Source organism: Tenrec ecaudatus, chromosome Y (assembly GCF_050624435.1).
Source record: "Tenrec ecaudatus isolate mTenEca1 chromosome Y, mTenEca1.hap1, whole genome shotgun sequence".
Classification (NCBI taxonomy): Eukaryota; Metazoa; Chordata; class Mammalia; order Afrosoricida; family Tenrecidae; genus Tenrec; species Tenrec ecaudatus.
In genome coordinates this window covers 4150783-4172079 of record NC_134549.1, presented here as the reverse complement: position 1 = coordinate 4172079, position 21297 = coordinate 4150783, and the positions used below count along the sequence as shown (strand labels likewise).

The following is a 21297-nucleotide window of genomic DNA, read 5'->3' as shown; positions in this document are numbered from 1 at the left end:
TATATATGGCTAGAATGTTTCTTATAGTTAAGAATTGTTACACGCACTTAGGACATATCATAAGAGCAGACCCTGGAAAAGGACGTAGAGGGGAAGTGTAACCAGGAAGGCTCTTGTGGTAGTTGACTTTTTTTGTGAAGACACTCCTAGCAAGGGGTGGAATGAAACTTGTCAATCAGATCACAGCCTGAAGCTGTCTCCCCGGTTGTTTTGGTCTTCCCCCCCCTCCCTGCTTACTGTCCATAGGAGCTGCCAGTGCTCTGCCATGTTTCCACCAACCTTGAATCCACACAACTATGCACCCAATGACCTATGGTCTTTTTGCATTCTGTATCATTAATCTGAAGAGAAATTTATAGACTAGTACCAGACTTAGTGACTTCAGTTGGATTGGACTGGGATATTTACTTGATAAACAATTAATCCTTGATATTAAAGCATGTAGTCAGCTCTGCCTAACAGAGCCCTCAACAGGATGGGTTGATATAGTGTCTGCAACAATGGTCTCAAGTATTGGGACATTTTTTTGAGAATGACACAGGATGGGGAAGTGTTTTGTTCTGTTGTGCAGATGGTCACTATGAGTAGGTAATGCCTTGATGGAACCTAAGAATAACATAGAATTTTAAGTACTGTTTAGACAAGAAAAATAAAGGATAGGATTTTAGACTACATCGATTGTTGACTCATAGGGATTAAAAACGTAGTGACTTGATAAGAGTTAAGCAAACAGTGAGGATTGGAGATAGCGACAAACTTTAAGTAGTGTTCATTCACAAAGGCAGCACTACTAAGACATTATGTCATAATGAAGCAGAGTGTGTGAAAATCTATGGTAGTTTGAGTTGCCATTTATGGGCACACTTAAAGCAAAATATTTATATTGAAATCTAATGCCTTCTAAATCTATACACTAGGGATAATAGTTATCTGTTGCTTTTCACACGAGGGTGCTTCAGTCTTGGGAGTCTTTAATTTTTTTAATCTGTTACAAGTGTGTTTAAGGTTCAATTTTTGTGGTATTTTCAAATTGGACCCTTCTGGTCTGGCTTATGCAGGATACTCACTTCTAAATTACAGAGATTAGAAAATGTGGCATGCGTCATAAAGGCCAGGCTAGAAACTCAGTCAGACTGTTTGATTAAGGACATAATACCAGGCATAGTGACTTACTAGGGGGTCCTCATTAATATTTTTTCCTAGTGGAAAGTTGCCCAACCTGGTTTATTTGCTAACAGAAGTTTGCTGGCCACCCATGTAAGAGGGTCTGTTGAATTGTGTTGACTGTAGAGCAGTTTAATATGACAGGAACTAATTGGTCTTTTTTTCCTTTCTCCCAAGATGAGAGATTTTCCCAACCTGAATTGGGGCCTTTTATGTTGAAGTGGGTAGTAAGATGTATAAATAAATATGGATCATGAACACCATGTGGCACACTACCTTGTTGCTTTTGATAATGGATTAGTAGATCACATTACCTAAGAACAGGTTCCTATTTTATCTTGGTTGTCATCCATAGAGTAGTGGCCTCATAAAATGTTTGTCCATTTGTGAGTTGATGTTACTCAGTATAATAAATTCCAGGTCTATCCATGTCATGAAGTACTTCATAGTATGTATTTTGTGTATGTACCAGACTTTCATTACCCATTATTTCATTGACGGTCATTTGGAATATTTCCAACTTGTTGCTCCTGTGAAGTGCACTCTGATTAACAAGGGAATGTGTGTGCCTGCTTATGACCTGTCTCTTAATACTTTGGGGTATACGAGGGGGTACTCAAAACAAAAAGTTCTGCTGGGCAGAGCTATCATAGTATGTGTTTTCTCCACTAGGCGAACAACTCACTCTGATGTTAACTGGGAAAGTTTTCTCTGGTCATAGTGAAATTTTGCATAAAAGCAGTTTCATTTGAACCTCATTTTTGTAATGGTCCATTTAAGAGAACAAAACGTAAAGTGTTGTTTCCTGCACAGGATGAATGTCACAGAAACTGTTGTGATGTTGAACACAGATTACAAGAACAGCACTATGGGGGAAAACTCCCACGTACAAGTGTTTTTCTTGTTTATAAAAAGGTGAAATGTCAAGTGATGATGAATCTCATTCTGGACATCTGTCAATTCCCTCAACTGACGAACATGTTGAAAAAATTTGTATACTTGTGCTTGAAGACTGTTGAAGACATGGGAAGTTACCTGGACTATCTCAGAGCTCAGTTCAGCAGATTAATGGAAGATTTGGGAAAGAGGACTGCTGTGAAATTTGTACCGTGGGTTGTGGCTGGCCAGGAAAAACAGCATAGACTTCCTATGCTTTTAAAGAACAGCTCTGAAGCAATTCAGCCTTTTTCAAAGGTGGTTACTGATAAGGAGACTTTATTGTATTCTGATGACTCCGAAAACAAACATCTAACAAGCCATTGGAAGACACCATCATCACCTCACACCCCAAACAGTTCTTCAGGTGAAATCAAAGATTAAGATGATGCTCACTTGTGTTTTTGATGAGTGCATTTGGAGTTTTTCTGATAGTGCATTTAAAGTTTGTTCCACTAGTCAGACTGTTAAATTAAGCTTTCTATTGAGAAATTCTGAAAAGACAGCATCACAGTGTGTGTCAAAAAAGGCTTTGTTGGTGGCATACGGGGGACTGGTTTTGCCACCACAACAATCAGCCTGGTCATGCAGTCAGCTCATGCACCATTTGTTTTTGCAAAACAAAACAAAAATCCCAGCATGCCTCTCTTGCCTCATGCACCTGACTCACCTGCCCTTGTGACTTCTTTCTGTTTCTGCAAATGAAGAGGAACATGAAAGAACAGCATAGAAGAGGTGAAGAAAAATACGAGGGAGATGCTATCAGCCATTCAAAGAGATGAGTTTGAAAAATGTTTCCAAGAACCTTGGCACAGGCTATCAGAAATAGGGAAGGATACAAATACAGAGGAGTCACAAATTGACAAGTGGGATATACTGAAACTAAGACACCTGTGTACATCGAGAGTTCACTGAGAGAGTAATAAGAGAGTCCACTGACTAGGAAAACATCTTTAGCAATGACACATCAGACAAAGGCCTTAATACGAAAATCTATAAAACCTTGCAAGCTTATGATAAGAGAAAAACTAACTTCCCACTGAAGAGGTGGGCAAAGGTCCTGAACAGAGTTTCACCCAGTTGGAAATCTGAATGACCAGTAAATTATGAGAAAATCTTCCCAATCATTAGCCATAAGAGAAATGCGAATCACAACTACTATGTGATACCATCTAACACCCTCAAAGATAGCCCAATTGAAAAAATCAGAAAGCAACAATTGTTGGAGGGGCCATGGTGAGATAGGAACTCTCATCCACTGCTGGTGGACCTGTAGGTATGTACAACCACTATGGAAATTGATTTGGTGATTTCAAAAACAGATGGATATTGAACTACCATAAGATCCAGCAATCACCCTTATGGGCATATAACTACAAGAGGCAAGAAATAAACCATGGCCAGATATATGTGATCCAGTGTTCATTGTGGCACAGATCACAATTGCGAGGAGTTGAAAAACAAACCGATTTCCATCAACAGATAAATGGATTAAAAAATTGTGGTACATACATAAAATGGAGTACTGTGCATCGCTAAAAGCAGCGATGAAAACATGAAGCCTATTGCCACATGGGAAGAAGTGAAGGAAATTATGGTAAATGAAGTAAACCAAGAACAAAAGGATAAGTACAAGAGTGCCCTGAGGGAAAGAGCAATCAGACCTAAATCCAGTGTTCCAGGACGTGAATACAGTTTGCCAGCATGGAGTGGGGAGCCAGTGAAGGGGCATAAGGGCTTGACTCCCATACCAACTAAATGGACAACTGCCCCTCCCACCCCCCCAGAAGAATTAGAGCACACTATTGAAGCTGCAGCTGGGGCAGAGGGATATATCTGATTAGAGCACATGAGAGCAAATGAATGGAGAGGAAGAGAGAGCGAAACACATCCTGGCCCACCAGGCCTGGAGGATGATATCTCTGCTTTTAACTGCCAGTGCATAGAGTGGACCATATGGTTGACCCCACTGTGAGACATGCCATCCCTCACTGGTCCAGGGCCTTCTGGGGGATAACATGATATTAGTGTCAAGACTGGCCTGGAGTGAACCCTCGACATCTACGCAAAAAAACTAAATGCATGTGACAGAGCAGCTGGGGAGCACAGCAGGGAACTCTGGAAGGAGTGCAAAGGATAGATTCTGGGGCCAAAGAACTATTGGACTTGACTGGAGGACATGCCTAACAGTTCAAAAATCAGACCTTGATCTATTTACAGGTTTTTCTTTTTAAATTTTTTTCTTTTTTTCACTATTAATTGATTTATCCTTTCATAGGTCATTGGTTTTCTTTTTTGTTATCATTGCTGTGTTCTCTTTTGTCACCTGTCTTGCAATGCCTGGTTTGTTGGTGCATATTATTTTCTCAACAAATCTATTCTAGATAAGATAGGTTGGATGAACAAATCTGGTCGAGAAAACAACAGGACATAGGAGAGGGGGAGGCAGGGGTAAGGAGGTGATGTTCAACCCAGAGACAGGGGAGCAACAAGTGATCCAAACTAGTGGCAAGGAGGGTATGGAGGCCTGGTAGGGATTCAGCAAGGACAATGTAACTGAGAGAAATTACTGAGACCCAAATGAAAGCTGAGCATGATAGTGGAACAAGAAGAATGTAAAAGGAAATAGAGGAAAGAACTAAAGTATTTATAGAGGTCTAAACAAAGAGTATCTTTAGAGGTCTAAACAAAGAGTATTTATAGATGTCTAAACACAGGCATCTATATATGTAAATATAATTATGTAGGATGGTATGGAAATTGATCTATGTACATATATTTATAGGTTTAGTATTCTGGCAGCAGATAGACATTGAACCTCCACTCAAGTATAGTCAATTCAAGAGCACTGTATTCTATTAAATTGGCATTCCATGAAAATGTATGCATAAGCAAATATGTTGATGAATGCTACTAGTGCTCGGCTATCAAAAGATATTGTGTCTGGGGTCTTAAAGGCTTGAACGTAAACAAATGGTCATCTAGCTCAGAAACAACAAAACCCACATGGAGGAAGCACACCAGCCTGTGTGACCACAAGGTATCAAAGTGATCAGGGACCAGGCAACAAAGAACAAAAAATCATATCACTGTAAGTGATGATGAGTGCAGAGTGAATACTCAAAACCCTTTGGTAGGCAACTGGACGGACTTTTCCTGAAGGGGTGTGGGGAGAAGATGAGCCAATCTGGGAGCAGGGTAGCAACGATGAGACATTTAACTTTCCTCTAGTTTTAAATTCTTCCTCTCCCCCTCCCCACTATCATGATCCCACTTCTACCTTACAAATCTGGCTAGACCAGAGGATATACATTGGCACAGATAGCATCTAGAAACATGGAATCCAGGATCCCTTCAGGGCCAGTAGTGAGAGTGGGGATGCCTGGAGAGTGGAAGGAATGTGGAGTGAAAAAGGGGAACCGATTATAAGAATCTACGTGTAACCTCTTCCCTGGGGGATGGACAACAGAGAAGTGTGTTCAAGGGGAGACGTGGAATAGTGTAGGACAAAATAATAATAATTCATGTATTATGAAGGGTTTATGAGGTTTAGGGGATAGTGGAGAGGGAGGGGGAAAATGAGCTGATATTAAGGGCTCAAGTAGAAGGCAAATGGAGGATAATGATGGCAACAAATGTGCTTAATACAATGTATATATGTATTGTGATAAAAATTGTATGAGCTCCCAATAAAGTGATTTAAAAAAATGTTTCCAAGAATAGAATCACAGATTAAACAAGTGTATTGTGTGTAATAGAGAATACTTTGAAGGTGATACATTGTTTTGAAAAAATATTTTAAATAAGTAGCTTTGAAAAATTTTCCGTTTTTATATGATTGCACCATGTACACCCATAAGAAATATTTCAGGCTCCAATAATATTTCTATTCTCAGTTGTTTTACATAGTGTCATATCACTGTCTACAATGGTTGTTCATGTTTGTAAACCTACCACTAGTTGAAAGCTCTATGGGCCCTACAGCCTCCTTCATAAAGGTTTTTTCTGTGTCTTTGAGTTGAGCTATCACTGTGGATATAAGATTATATCATTTTGATTTCCATCTTTCAAATGGCTAGTCATTTTTTCTGTATTTGTGTTCATGTGTGTGAGTGTAGTTTTACTGCTGTCTTTTCCCTTCTCTAATCTTTGCTGTTCTGATTACTTGTCTCATTGTATTTGCTTCTGGGTAGTATTGTCATGCTGATACTCTCAGATTTGTCTTCTTGCTATTTTTGATTCTCTGTCCATAGTGATGCAGTCAATGTTTTTTGTAATGTGTCCTTTTTGTTTTATGAATTTCTTGAATAGTTCCTTTTCCGGAAACATCCTTACATGTCCCTATTGTTTGAGAGATACTTTTGTTTGCTGTAAGATTCTTGTTTGTTTGATATACATCATTTTGTTGTCTTCTTGCCTGGATGACAAGTCCCTGCTAAGAATTCTGAATTTATTCTTAGTGGTTCTCCTTTGTAGGTGACTTTTGTCTGCTTTATCTAGCTCTCATCAGGATTCTCTTCCCTGAGATTGGTAAGACCTTTTTTTCAGGCATCTGTGCTTTCTGGAGTTTTCTCAGCCTCTGCAAACATTACTTTCTCCTACTTGTTATGTTGGGTAATTTTCTTCCATGAGATCTTGTACTATACAGACAGATTTTCTATTACTCTCATTCCTGGATCCTGGTGTGATATAGTTGTTTTCCTTGATAGTGTCCCACATAATTTTCAGCTCTCTTTTGTTTTTTGTTGTTGATTGCTTCTGTCATCAGTTTAGCTGGAGTAATAGTCTTCAAGCTCACTCATTCAAGATTCCTTTTTCTTTCATTCTGCTCCCTTTGGAATAAGAATAGGTTTTTTCATTTAGTTTTATTCTTCTCATGAGTATTCCCCATGTCTCTTAAAAGAACTTAACTACGATTATATTGAATCCTGTTTCTGAGCATTTCAAATCTTGTTTTTCATGGTGTATCATTGGATTTGGGTAATGTTTGCTTCTTTGTTTGTTTTCTTATTCCCCCCCCCCCTCTTTTTTTACCCCTCTGTGGTTGAGTCCTGTTTCCACTGCAGGCTGTGGTGCCGCTCTTATTTGTCTGTAGGAAGTTTGGTTGCCTACAGTTGATTGACTGAGTGTGGTGATATACAAGAGATTTAATATGGGGGAAATGGAGAGAAAAAGAGAGCTAGGTTAGTGGGGAATGTGGTAGGAAGATGAGAATAATTAAAGTAATCATATTCTCATGAGTATTTCCCACTTTTCTGAATAAGCCAGAATGTTTATTAGACTTAATAGGAAATATATTTTAAGAGGTGTAATAGGAATTAATAGGTATAGTGGAAATATATTTCACAAGCAGGACAGGAGAAAAATGTAAAATAATAATCATACTCCATTCGTCTTCAGCGTTTATATGAGAAGGTGTTCACACAATGATGGTTTTTTTTCTTTGGTGTCTGCTACCTGATCCCTTCAACACCTCGTGTTCACTTAGACTTGTGTGCTTCTTCTCTGTGGGCTTTGTTGCTTCCGAGCTAGATGGCCACTTGTTTGTCTTGAAGCCTTTAAAACCTCAGACACTATGTCTTTTTGATAGCCAGGCACCATCAGCTTTCTTCACGTTTGCTTATGCACACATCTGTCTTCAGCAATGATGTCGGGAAGGTGGGTATCATGGAATGACTGTTTAGCTGAGCAAGGTGCTATTGTATTGAGGGGGTGTGCACAAGGCCCAATGTCTACCTGCTACCCTACTGCTGAACCTATAAATATATGCACATAGGTCTATTCCCCCATAATCATAAATATATTTACATATGCACATGTCTGTATTTAGGCCTCTATGTATTCCCTTTGCTCCTACTCCTTTCCTCTACTTCCTTACACTTTCCTCCCGTTCCACTACCATGTTCAGCCTTCATTGTGGTTTCAGTAATTACTCTGTTAGCTTTCCTTTGGTCACTCCCTACCAGGCCTCCCATTCCCTCTGTCCACTGGTTTTGAATCATTCATTGTTCCCTTGTCCCTGGATTAGCCAGCACCTCCTACTTTCCTCTGCTTCCCACACTCTCTTGTCCCTCTGGGACCATTTGTCCGGTTACTTTCTTCTCACATTGTCCAGCCTATCTTATCTAGGTGGACCTGCAGTTATAGTAATATGTGCATAGAAATGCGGATGGCATTGACAGCACCAAAGTGGCATGTAAGAATATGGCATGGACAGCAGGAACACCGCCACGCTAACAAACAAAAATGTCACTAACATACAAATTTGAAAGAAGAGAAAAAAAAACAAAAAACAAAAATTGCAAAACAACTCTGTTAGTAGTTCGAGGTCTGTTTGTTGACCTTTAGTAGTGTTTTCCGGACAAGTATGATGAGGTGACCCGTCCTAGCCCCAAAATCTATACTTTATACTCCCTCGGAACCTACTTGCTCTGCTTCCTCTGCCGCTCCATTGCACACCCCCAGTGTTTTGCCTCAGTGTGGTAAGGTCAGCTCTGTCACACATCCCCCACTGTGTCTCAGGTGCAGCCCCGTGAAGGGCTATGGTTCAGTGCAGGATGTCACATCTCGCCATATGGTTCTCTGTGTACATTGAGCCCTTTGAGCTTGGCTTTCACCCTCTGAGCTTGGTGGGCCCAGGTGTGCTCTGCTCCATTCTTCCTCCTTCCTTTGGTTCAGCTTCCTTCTGTGTGTGGTGTGGTCGGTCAGTTCCTTTCCCACACCAGGCGATCCATCTTCATTTTGCGTAGTACTCCCTTCGATTGTTGGGGGTCGGGCTAATTCTGGTTGGTCCAGTCTCTTTGTGGATTCTTCTATGGTTTATGTTGCCCTCTTGGTTTAGCGTATCGTACTGGGTCCATATGCATGTTACAGTTCTGTGGGAACACAACCAATACTCTTCCCAGGTGAGTCAGTGCCCCCCCATGCAATCCACTCAGTTTCTCCCCACCCTGCTTCTCCTTCCACCTGCTCCCCTTTCCCTTCTTTATGTTGAACTCTCTTGTACCTCCCTAGGTGAGTCCTACCCCCCCCCCAACTATCTATGCTTCTGCCCGTTTATTGGGAGATAGATGTTTATTGTTCTATTCCTGGCTTGCTGAGTGTACTTACCTCAGGGGACTCATGTTATACCTGTCCTTTTGAGTTTGGCTTACCTCGCTTAACATAATTCCTTCCTGTTCTTACCACGAAACAACGTGTTTCATGTGATCATCAGTGCTTTTCAGTGCTCCATAGCACTCCATTGTGTGTATGTGCCAAAGTTTACTAATCCACTCATCTATCAATGGGAACTTAGACTGTTCCCAAGTCTTTTTAATTGTGAATTGTGCCGCAATAAAAATTGGAGCACATATGAATGGTCGTGTTTTATTTCCTGCATCCACCTTGTATATGCCCAGTAGAGGGATTTCTGGGTTATAAGGTAGATCAATTTCCGTTTTCTTTAAGTATTGCCAGATTGCTTTCCACGGGGGCTGTACAAATCTCTGAGGGGACCAGGTTTCAAGCAACAAATGCGAGTGGAAAATCATCGTGAATGGGGACTGCATGATGGGGACCCATTGCCCATTTGTAGACAACTGGACATCCCTTGCAGAGGGATAGTGGGGAGGAAATGAGTCACTCAGGGTTCAGTGTAGCAATAATGAAACTCACAACCTTCCTCTAGTTCCTAAACGCTTCCCTCCTTCCAGCATGATCTCAGTTCTACCTTGCAAGCCTGGTTGACCAGAGGATGCACAGCAATACATTTGAGATCTGGAAACATGGGGAATCTAGGACAGATTAGCCCCTCTAGACCAAGGGTGAGAGTGGTGACACCCCGAGGGAAGGGCAGGGGCTAGAAAGGGGGAACCAATCTCTGGGATCTACATATAACCTCCTCTCTGAGGGATGGGCAACAGTAAAGTGGGTGAAGGGAGACACCAGTCAGTGTAAGATATGATAAAATAATAATTTATAAATTATTTTTAGGGTTCATGAGGGAGGAGTTTGGGGAGGGGGTGGAGAGAAAAAAGGAAAATGAGCTGATTCCAGGAACCCAAGCGGAAGGCAAATTTTGAGAATGATGAGGGCAACAAATGTTATAAGGGTGCTTTACTCAGCTGATGTATGTATGGATTGTGATAAGAGTTGTACGGGTTTCAATAAAAATATTTTAGAGTAAATATTAAATATAATTATAAAGAAACCTTAATATACTTAAATGTGTGTGTGAATTTTCAATATTTTCTTTCTTTCTAAAGATATTGTATCCGAGTTTGTTGTTGCTCTTTTTCTTGATGCAGTGGGTTTTTTGGTTTATTCAGCATTTGTTTTGAAGATATTTCTCAAATATTTGTAACATTAATGGTATAATCATGTAGTGTAGTGAGTTATAAAAAATAAGAGTAGAAAAATGTTTGATAATTTCATGATTTTGTTACTTGTAGAAAGATATCAAATAAAGGTTTCCTTCATTATTGAGGAAAAAAATAAATGCATCAATTCTTCTTCAGTCTTTCTCATGTAATGTCTACTTTTCACATCCACATAGCTAATAAGGTGACTGAAATACTGTGGCTTGGTCTGGCACATATGAGTATTTAAAGTAACTTACTGACTTTTCAACACTTTTAAAGAGCTCTTGTGTAATAGATTTATCTCACGTAGTGGATATCTTGACTGCTATATCTGTAACGACTGATTATAAACCCAATCAGATTATAGATGGAATCATTGGGAACTCCAGTCTTTTCACTGTTTATGAGGATTTTATCTGCTTGATTTTGCTTTTCTTTACATGGGACCGTACTTTATATAGAATGCTACAATCCTTAATTTTTGAATAACAAGTTGTTAATAAGCCTTCCTCCAATGCTGATGCTGCATTCTCTTCACATAATCTTTGATTGTTTGCTCAGCATAGAGACTGAATAAATATGGTAAGAGATAGCAGCGCTTTCACACACTCCTCTGATTTTAAACTGTGCAGTCGGCTCTTCTGTTTGAACAATTACCTTTTGTAATTTCCAAGCACAATGAAGAAGTGTTTTTGAATACCCATTTTTACTATAGTTTGTTACAGTTCACACAATTACATGTTGTTGCATAGCTAATAAAACGCAAGTAAATATTTTTCTGGTGCCCTCTGCTTTCAGCCAAGACCATTCTGACATCAACAATGATACCCCTTGCTCCACGCATTCTTCTGAATCCAGCTTGTACTTCTGGCAGCATCCTGTCAGTGTATTGCTGCAACTGTGATTGGATGATAGCAAAATTTACCTGTGATTTAATAATGATAATAGTCTGTAATTTGAGCATTCTGTTCAGCCACTTTTTAAACTATCTTTCAAATTTCGTGGCATAGACAAGTGAGGATTTCCAGTGTTCGTTGGCTTGTTGAAACATTCTAATTAGTATTGCATCAATTTCTGAAGCCTTAATTTTTGCTAATATATTTAATGCAGCTTGAATAGCTTCCTTCAGTACCATTCAGTACCAGTTCTTGCTCATAGGCAAAATCCTGGAATAGAGGAATGTGGACTAGCATTTTTGGTACTATGAGTATTGTATTCTTTCTATCTTTGGATGCTTCCTGCATCATTCATTATTTTGCTCACCCAATCTTTCAGTTTTGTAATTGAGGCTTCAGTTTTTCTTGAGTTCATTTAGTTTCAGATATGCTGAATATATCCTTCCTTTTTTTGGTTTCTAACTCGAGGACTGTGCACATTTCATTATGTTTTATTTTGTTGTCTTTCACTGCCCTTAGAAAAATTCTGTTTAGCTCTTTGATTTCATCATTTGTTAGCTACTATATGATTAAGAGCAAGTTCCAGAGTCTCTTATGACCCACCTGGACTTTTTAGTTCTTCTTGCCTTTATTACTTTTTCCATCTATGATATTTTTGAATTTCATGCACATAGTTCATTTGAGTTTTTTATGTTATTGTGTCAAATTTGTTCTTGTGATGTTTTGGATTTCTGGTGGGGCAGTCTCCAGGCAGTACTTTGGCCCTATGCACAAGTTTTATTTTTCTTGAGCTTCATCCTGAATTCATATATGAACACTTGATGGTCTGTTCCACAGTCATCAGCCCCTGGATTTCTTTTAGTGCTGATACTGAGCTTCTCCATTGTCTTTTCCCACAGAAGTACTCACTTTATTTTAGTGTATCCCAACTGGAGAAGTCCATGTGCATAATCACCATTTATGTTGTTGAAAAAGTTAATTTGCAATGAACAAGTTGTTGGTCTTGCAAAATTAGATTAAATATAGTGAAAAATGCTAGCTAAAGAAACCAAATATTCAACAACAATGACAAAAGAAAACAAATACCTCATTGGAAAAGGAGACTGAAAATATTAAACATTGGGACAATTCTCATGTGATTCAAAAAGGAGGTCAAATAATTTAGTGTTAACATTTTTTTTACATTTTATTAGGGCTCATACAACTCTTATCACAATCCATACATATACATATACATACATCAATTGTATAAAGCACATCCGTACATTCTTTGCCCTAATCATTTTCTTTCTTTTTTTTTAATCTTTTTATTGGGGCTCATAAGGCTCTTATCACAATCTGTGCATACATCAAATGAGCAAAGCACCCTTATACATTCGTTGCACTCGTCACTCTCATAATTCACCTTCCACTTGGGTTCCCGGAATCAGCTCAGTTTCCCTAGTTTTTCCCCCATCCCCCTCCCTCCCCGATCCCACCCCTGGTCCCTTGATAGTTTATAAATAATTATTATATCTTATCTTACACTCCCCGGCGTCTCCCCTCACCCCCCCCTTGACAATCTCCCAGAGAGGAGGTTATTAGTGTTAACATTTTAATAGAACTGTAGCTAGCATCTTATTTTTTATTATTTTAATTGTCTTATTTTCATACAAAGGGCATTCTAGTCTCAGATTATTGTTGGATTTGTCCTGTCAGCATCATTAAAACTGCCTGTTTTACAAGGAGGCACATCATTACAGGAATACTTTGAGTCTTCCAACCAAATGGACTCATCTTCTAGCATTGTATCAAGTAATGTCCTGTTGCTATTCAGAGGTTTTCAGTGACGAATCTTCTCAGATGTGTACCACTTACTCTTTGTTTCCAGTCCTTTTGAACTTTTCCATCATGGGTGACCCTGCTGGTATTTGAAATATCAGAGAGTTAGATTATAAAATAGGAACAACAGAAAAGCCACACAGTTCAACAAACTGACAGAGAAGTGGTGGAATAGTTATTTATGTTGTTGTTATGTACAGTCAAGTGGGTTACAAATCATAAGCAACACTTTGTACAGCAGAGCAAAACACTGTTTGGTTCTGCACCATCCTCACAATTGTTATTAAATTGGAGTACCTTGTTGTAGTCACTGTGTCAATCCATCTGCTTTTGTTCACTGCCCTCCACTTTACGAAGTATGAATGATGTTCTCTAGGGACTGGTATGTCCTGACAAAGTGTCCACAGTACATGAGATGAATTCTCACCATCCTCCCTTCATAAGGAGCATTCTCACTGTAGTTCTTCCAAGAGAGACTTGTTGGTTCTTTTAACAGTACATGATACTTTCAGTATTCTTCATCAGTAACATAATTCAAACCCTTGATGTTTGATCATGGTAATTAGAGGAGAGAATTTATCCCATGCAGTTGGATGATGAATAAATATGTAAACATTTTAAATAAAAGTAAATTTGTTGAAATGAATTATTTTTTTAAACATTTTATTAGGGGCTCATACAACTCCTATCACAGTCCATACATGTACATACCTCAATTGTATAAAGCACATCTGTACATTCTTTGCCCTAATCATTTTCTTTTTTTTCTCCTCTTTTTTCACATTTTATTAGGTACTCATACAACTCTTAATCACAATCCATACATATACATACATCAATTGTATAAAACTTCCCCCAACTTCCTCCCCCCAATTACCATGATCCGAATTCTACCTTGCAGGGCTGGATAGGGCAGAGGTTGTACACTGGTACATATGGGGGCTGGAGGCACAGGAAATCCAGGGTGGATGATACCTTCAGGACCAAGGGTGTGAGGGACGATGCTGGGAGAGTGGAGGGTGAGTGGGTTGGAAAGGGGGAACTGATTACAAGGATCCACATGTGACCTCCTCCCTGGGAGAGGGACGGCAGAGAAGGAGGGGAAGGGAGACTCGGGATAGGGCAAGATAGGACATAATAACAATGTATAAATTACCAAGGGCACATTAGCGAGGGGGGAGCGGGGAGTAGGGAAAAAAAAGAGGACCTGATGCAAAGGGCTTACGTGGAGAGCAAATGCTTTGAGAATAATTGGGGCAGGGAATATATGGATGTGCTTTATACAATTGAAATGAATTATTTTAATATATTACTTGGGGTGAATAGTTAATTTGCTAATTTTTTATGTTTCTAATGTACAGGCTTAAGTCATCTTCTTGATGAGAACAGAATTCAAGATTTGTCTCTACTGTACCAGTTGTGTAAGAGGGTAGGATGTGAAGTGCAAATACTTCTTCAACCCTGGAGTGATTACATAAAGGTATTACTTAATGTCACTGTATCAGTTCATAGATTTCTTGGTTTCTTTGCCTATCTAAAGAAAACCTGATGATGCTGTGGGTTAGATGTCGAGTTGCTGACTCCAGGGTCAGCAGCTGAAAACACAAGCCGTGTTGCAGGAGAGAGATGTGGCTGTTTGAACCTATAAAGATTATGTGTTAGAAACCCTACATAGAGTTGCTGTGAGTCAAAAATCCATGCAGTAGTTTGATTTTTTTCCATTTAAAAGCATGATTTCTTTGGAACATCTCTGACCTTATATAAGAATAAAAAATTACAGAAAGGCCAAGAAGATATCCATGTGTATAACATCTATTTCCTTTCTTTATAAAAATAAGATTGATTATTATTGTTATTATTATTTTGGTCAGCGGTAATGGATGTGTTAAGGAGAAGTTGGAAACATGGCCATTTGAACAACACTCATTTTTTTCCCAGCCCATATGTTGTTATTTGACTAACAACTGAGAATTTATCTTGGTTATCCTCTGCCAAAGACAGTTTGCCACAGAAAGCACAGGGCTTCAGAAGAGAGGAGAGCTTCTCACCCAAAAAAGGAAGAAGGGGTACTTTCAACAACCTTTAGGCTTAGTTTTATGCATACTTCTAACGGTCTCTCATTGGGCTAACATACGTAACAAAGTTTACTGTTGTGCATTTAGTGTCTTCACAATGTTGCTCAGCCATCTCAATTAGTTCTGGAAACATGTCAAAATGTATTATCACTCAGTCTCCTTGGTCAGTGAATTGGAGAACTCTTTTTCATCTTTATAAAGTTTCTTTATTTTCTGCCTTTCCTTTCTGCCTTTCAACATTTCCTGGCGATTCGTATTGCTTCTCCTATTGTTGTCAAGGTGTCTGTTTCCTTTTATAATTCCGGGAGGATTTTACTGATTATTTTGAGGGTCTTTAATTGGGTGTATACATATTTGTTATAGTTTGTGTGGATTTGTAAGCTTGTATGGTTTGTATATGGTTTCTATAGTTCGTAAGTGATCTGACACAAAATTGATCATAAACATTGGTGAAGACCAGGAAATATTTAATATTATTATGGTCACTTGTAGCATGATTTATGGAATTTAACAAAAAAATTTCCAATCTTTAGTTTTTCTCGGTTTGAAAATTTTGATTTCCCCCCTCTCTGTAGTTATGCCAGGTTAATGAGAGAGTGCCAGCATGACTGAAGATGAAGGCTATTAATTTAACATACTTTCATAATACCATGCTACAGATTGCCCTTTAATCTTTACAATGTTCTCTCTAAAAGCAAAACTGTTCACATCTCAGAACTATGATGAGAGTTGGATTCAGCAGAAACATAATCAATGTGTGGATCCTACAAAAGATCCTGGGCTTCTATAGCCTACTGAAAACTCAATATTCAGATTTAATCTCTGAACTGCTTCCCACCACCACCTGTTTGAATTACATATGCTGTTGAGGTTCATTTGCATGAAGTTAGTTGACGCTTCAACTTGATCGCTGCTTGTTTTAAGCCCCCAGATGCTGTTCATTCTGTTAGCTGTACACCATCCTCTACTGTAGCACCCATCTCTTCAGTGATCTCATCACGAAGGTATCAAGTTGGGCTCTGTCACAAGAACAGATTGTTCTTAGATTCAGGTTACAATTAAGTGTGAGCCCCAATCCATTCATATATATGTACACACATATGATTTATATATGTTTTAGTTTGACTCTAGTGAGATCATCATTTTATGATTCATAACATTATAAATAATCCAAATGGTGTATAAGATAATTCTACTACTAGCATTATTTTTGCCAGTGGTCTATAATTTAAAGCATAATTGAGAAAAGAAAATTACATATGCATAAGCCAGCTTCTCATACATGCAGTATGGTACAAATAAGAGTGCAAGTGACTGGGTGCTGTTTCCATGAACAGTGAGATTATGCATAAGGTGAAACTTTCACTAACATTCACAGAGGCCTACAAGACAAGCCTAAGAAAATCAAAGAGAAGAATATTAAAGTGTGTGGTAGTCCTGGGCATCGCTGGGCACCTTCACTCACACCAAGAGATTTGAATCAAAGTCCAATGATCACCAATTCCATAACCTTGGAATAGCAGTCATCTACTTCTCGGGGCATTTCAGTCTTAAATCCTAGAGTATTGTCAGTTCACTAAATTTTCTACAGGGTAGAGCCCAATTTGCTTAGTGTGTTTTCCAAATTGGATCCTTCTGGTGTGACCTAGAATTTTGTGCGTCTCAAAATGACAGAATATGATGTCCAGTTGTCAAGAGCATGAGGCATAGTTTACCTAGAGAGAGAAACCGAGTAAAAAATGTCCAGTTAGGACATTTATTGGATGTTTCTCCCCTGTGATTCCAAATAAGTTATTAAGTGCTTATAAAATTCCCTCACCTGCCCCGCAGTGGCATTTACCCCACTAGTTTATCCATCAATAGAGGTGTACTATCTATAGTTGAGTGTAAATCAACCCAAATATCAACTGAGGCACCTAATTTTACCACAAAACTACGTAAAATGTGCTGAAAAACTCGTCTTATACATGAGTATATACTGTAATTGCTTTTTCAAGACCTACCTTCTTCACTCCCATGCTTTCATTTGAGTTCCTAGTAAAGTTTGTTAATGACTCTTGTAGAACTGTTGATTTAGTATGACCTTAACACAGTGTGGTATGGCAGCAAATACTGGTCTTTTCATCCCCATATCTTGAGAAGTTGACCCCAGCTGAGGTGAGGTCTCCCCCATCTAATTGGTCTTTAAAATGTACAAATAAAGAGGATGATATATGGTTCTTAGAACTGGGAGGTTCACTACTTCATTGCTTTGGAAACTGAAAGGAGAAACCTGCCTTTGCCTTGCTATTTATCCTTATCTTTATATGGGCTCAAACGTATTTGACATTTTGTGATGGATTAACATCACTCAATATAATGATTTCCAGGTCCTCACCTGTCATGAGGTGTTTCAGGATCTCATCACTACATTAATTTTTTATGTGACGACGTTTATGTTCTTCAAAATGCATGCATAGTCTCATTGTTTTCATTCTAGTTGTTTCAGTTCCATTTTTCTAGTTTCTTTACTTCCTTACATTCTCATGTTTATAGTAAAGTAATTGTTGACAGGAGTATATATGCTTTGTAAAGAGTGAGCACAGGACTTGCGCATGGTACATACTTATATATTTTTCATCAGACAATTTCAGAATTTACTTTCAGTTCAATATTTGAAGAGTATTTGGGGGTAATAATTTCAGGCAGTTCTCCATTCTCAACCAACTCATTACGTCTACTTGTAAGCTTGTGTTTGCTTGTTTCAGAGTCCGTATATTGATGTCCTTAGTAGAATGGTAGCTATTTCGACCTGACACCATTTAATTCTTGTCTCAGGGCAGATGAAGCTATCCTTTATGTTGACTTGGACCTGAAGACAATTTTTTGCTTTCATTTTCCACTTTCTCTTTTCACTCTGCTGTTGACAAATGATGACATGTAATCTTATCTTAGAGAGTTATTTTTAAGAACTCATATATTACCAAAACTAAGATGGGGAACATAATGAGTAACTGTATTTTCCCACTTAATTGAGATGTTCCATGATAGTATGTTGCTAATTTTTAAAAGAAGACACCTAATCTTATTAGAAATTGGTATATCTAAGAATTATCTATACTAAGCCCACAGTGTGCTGTATATTATATGTAAACACATGCTTTCAATGTGAGAAATGATAACCAGTAGTAAGTATTAATTTCTCAGTGCACTATCACTACATATCTGTGCATATATACACAGATTTATAGAGATAGATTTAGTGATTGCCATATTCAAAATCATGTCTGTCAGATCGTGTTCTATGGTATTTTATTGCTTATCACATTTTACTTATCAATTCATACATGATTGGCACTTAGCTTTTCTTCCATCTTTTTGTATTATGCATTTGGCTGCTATGAACCTAGGTGTATATATATATATATATATATTTGACATCACGTTTATTATTAGAACCTTAGGATATTTGTTGGATTATTTGACAGCATTCCCTCTAAGTTATTTCTTTTAACTTGTAAATTGAAGGTTTACAGAAGGCATCAGTTTTACATTCAGTAGCTAATGCACAATTTCTTTTCAATCACTTGAATGTTACATAGCTTATTCTACTCCCTTTTTGCATTTACTATTTACTTTCTTTCTTGACCCTTTTGAATAGTTATCCATTGGGAAAGGTTGCCATTTTGATCCCAAATTGTTACTTATATGAATAATTGAGTAATAGTGTTATTGCTTCCCTTATACAACTATTGGCTAAACCTAGTTGAGTAAGTTCACTGGCAGATCCAAAGGGTGAATGAGGGTCATAGTCTTAGAGATTCCATCATTCTCTAAAGAGTCTCAAGTATGTAAAAGAAACATGATCATAATTTAAAATAGCAGTAGATGGCATCAAAATAATAAGACTTTAACACACCACTTTCACCATGGGACAGAAAATTCAAACAATAGAACATACATGGAAGATCTTTTAAAAAAATAATCAACACATTTGACCCAATGGGTGTATACTGAACAGCAAAGTAAATTACAATGCACATTTTCCAGTGCATATAAATCATTTCAAATCATAAACACCCCTCAATAAATTTAAAGGAATAAAAATAATGCTAAGTATTTTTGTGACCACCACATTTTAAAATTAGAAATCATTAATAAAAAGGTGGTGTAGGGGTGGATCAAAAGTACAGAAACTAATAGTCTGCTAAAAGATTACTGTTTAATTGATTAAACGGAATAACTCGTAGCAATAAAAGAAACTGATAAAAAACTAGGACAGAGCTGAAGTCAAAAAAGAAGAAAAAGCAAAACCATAACATATATTCATTAACCCCAACAATTAGAAGAATAGCAAACAGAAAGAAATGCAAAAATAAAAATCCGCCAGCTTCGAGATGAAATAATAAGGCCTAAAATATAAATGGAACAGAAAACAGTGAATCAGTGAAAGAATATGTTGAACTAGGTATTGATCTTTGAAAAAGATGAACACAATAGATAAAACATTGCATATTTAAGTAAATAAAAACTAAACTAATAGCACAAGAAAGCAATGAAAAGGACAACATACTAATATCATTAACCAACATAAAAAGGATAATAAAAATAATATTATAGGAAAATCTATTCCAAACATTTTATACATGGGTGAATGGAAAAATTCCTACAAACCCACTACATAAATTAACGCAGCCGAATATGGAGAACTTAAGTAGAACTACACTAAAGATGAAATTGTGGAACTCAAAATAGAACTCCTTCCCATATGTCTTGATTCTATTGTTCAATGAAGAATTGACATCAATTCTACTCAAAATATTCCAAAATTTAGAAGCATATGAATACTTTAAATTTGTTTTACAAACAGACATAACTGGTATGTCAAAGCTAGGCAAAGACAACATTAAAACAACTTTATAGGCCAGTACACCTTTGAACAGACGCAAAAATCCTCAACAAAATCATGGTTATTAGAATGAACATAACATTAAGTATATATGTATATATATATATATATATATATATATATAATTACACACACGCACACATACTAGAAAAGGAGGGGAGAGGAGGGTGAAGGGAAGTTCAATTAGGTAATAGATTAGCTTATGTTGGGAAAAGGAAAAAGCAATATACAATTATTGTATTAAATATGCTATTGCATTTTATTATATATAATATATAAAATATAACTTTATATTAAAATGTATTTTTATTTTAGAGTACCTAACTATAAATTTAAGTATTTTATATAGTTGTATATTTTAAAATAATTATATTAAAATATAAAATAATATGTTAAAATAAGGGTATGAGTTAGCTCAAGATAACTTACAGGAAAACGCGAAGAAGTGCATGCAACACACAGACAACCAAGATATATATTATTTTATAAAATACTGGGCTTCTTTATTAGTATACTCTAGAAGTGCACACGTAGGCCAGAGAGGCAGATGAACACTGATAATCCTGGATAGATCTGACAGATAATATTTCTATATACAAATTGCATATGTGTTTAATAAACATGTTTGCCATGCATAACCAAATATATAGAGTTGAAAGAGATTTGTTGTTTGGGGTTAGGCAGTCTAAAGAGATAGTGAAGTGAGTAACTAGGTTACCATATACACTTGTGTATAAGCTGAGTTATTCAACTCAGTTTTTATGCTGAAAAAGCCCCCCTTCGGCTTATACTTACCTGTTCTCTGCTGTAGTGCGGTGTTATCCAGTCTCTCCTGCTGATCTGGGGGTGCCTGCAGCCTCTTTGGGTGGTCCGATGACTTCTAACACCACCACTCTTCTTTTCTCCTGCACACAGGCAGCCTCTCCGCTGTGTTGTCTGTGGCATACTGGGAAAGAACCTGCTCGCTTCTGTGTGCTGGTACCTGGGGTGCACCACATCCTTGTCAGATGAATGCTGGTGCCACTGTTCTTCTTGTCCTGCTCTTCTCCAGGGCAGTGACCAATGACGTAGCCTTTACTGTCTTACCCTTGCTTGGTCATCCCCCCTTCCTCCACTCAAGCATTGCTGAATACAAGTACTGGTATATCTCTAGTCTTGATACACAGTACATTTAT

The 21297-nt window shown here is 37.8% G+C and overlaps 1 protein-coding gene across 1 annotated transcript in view; it reads left to right on the top strand.

Annotated features, from left to right (window-relative positions):
- LOC142435541 (cullin-4B-like) overlaps positions 1-21297 on the top strand; it is a 154005-nt gene that overhangs the window by 56704 nt on the left and 76004 nt on the right. The window contains exon 10 of the mRNA XM_075539765.1: positions 14521-14639. Within this exon, the coding sequence (XP_075395880.1) occupies positions 14521-14639 (119 nt within the window). The remainder of the gene's footprint in view (positions 1-14520; positions 14640-21297) is intronic.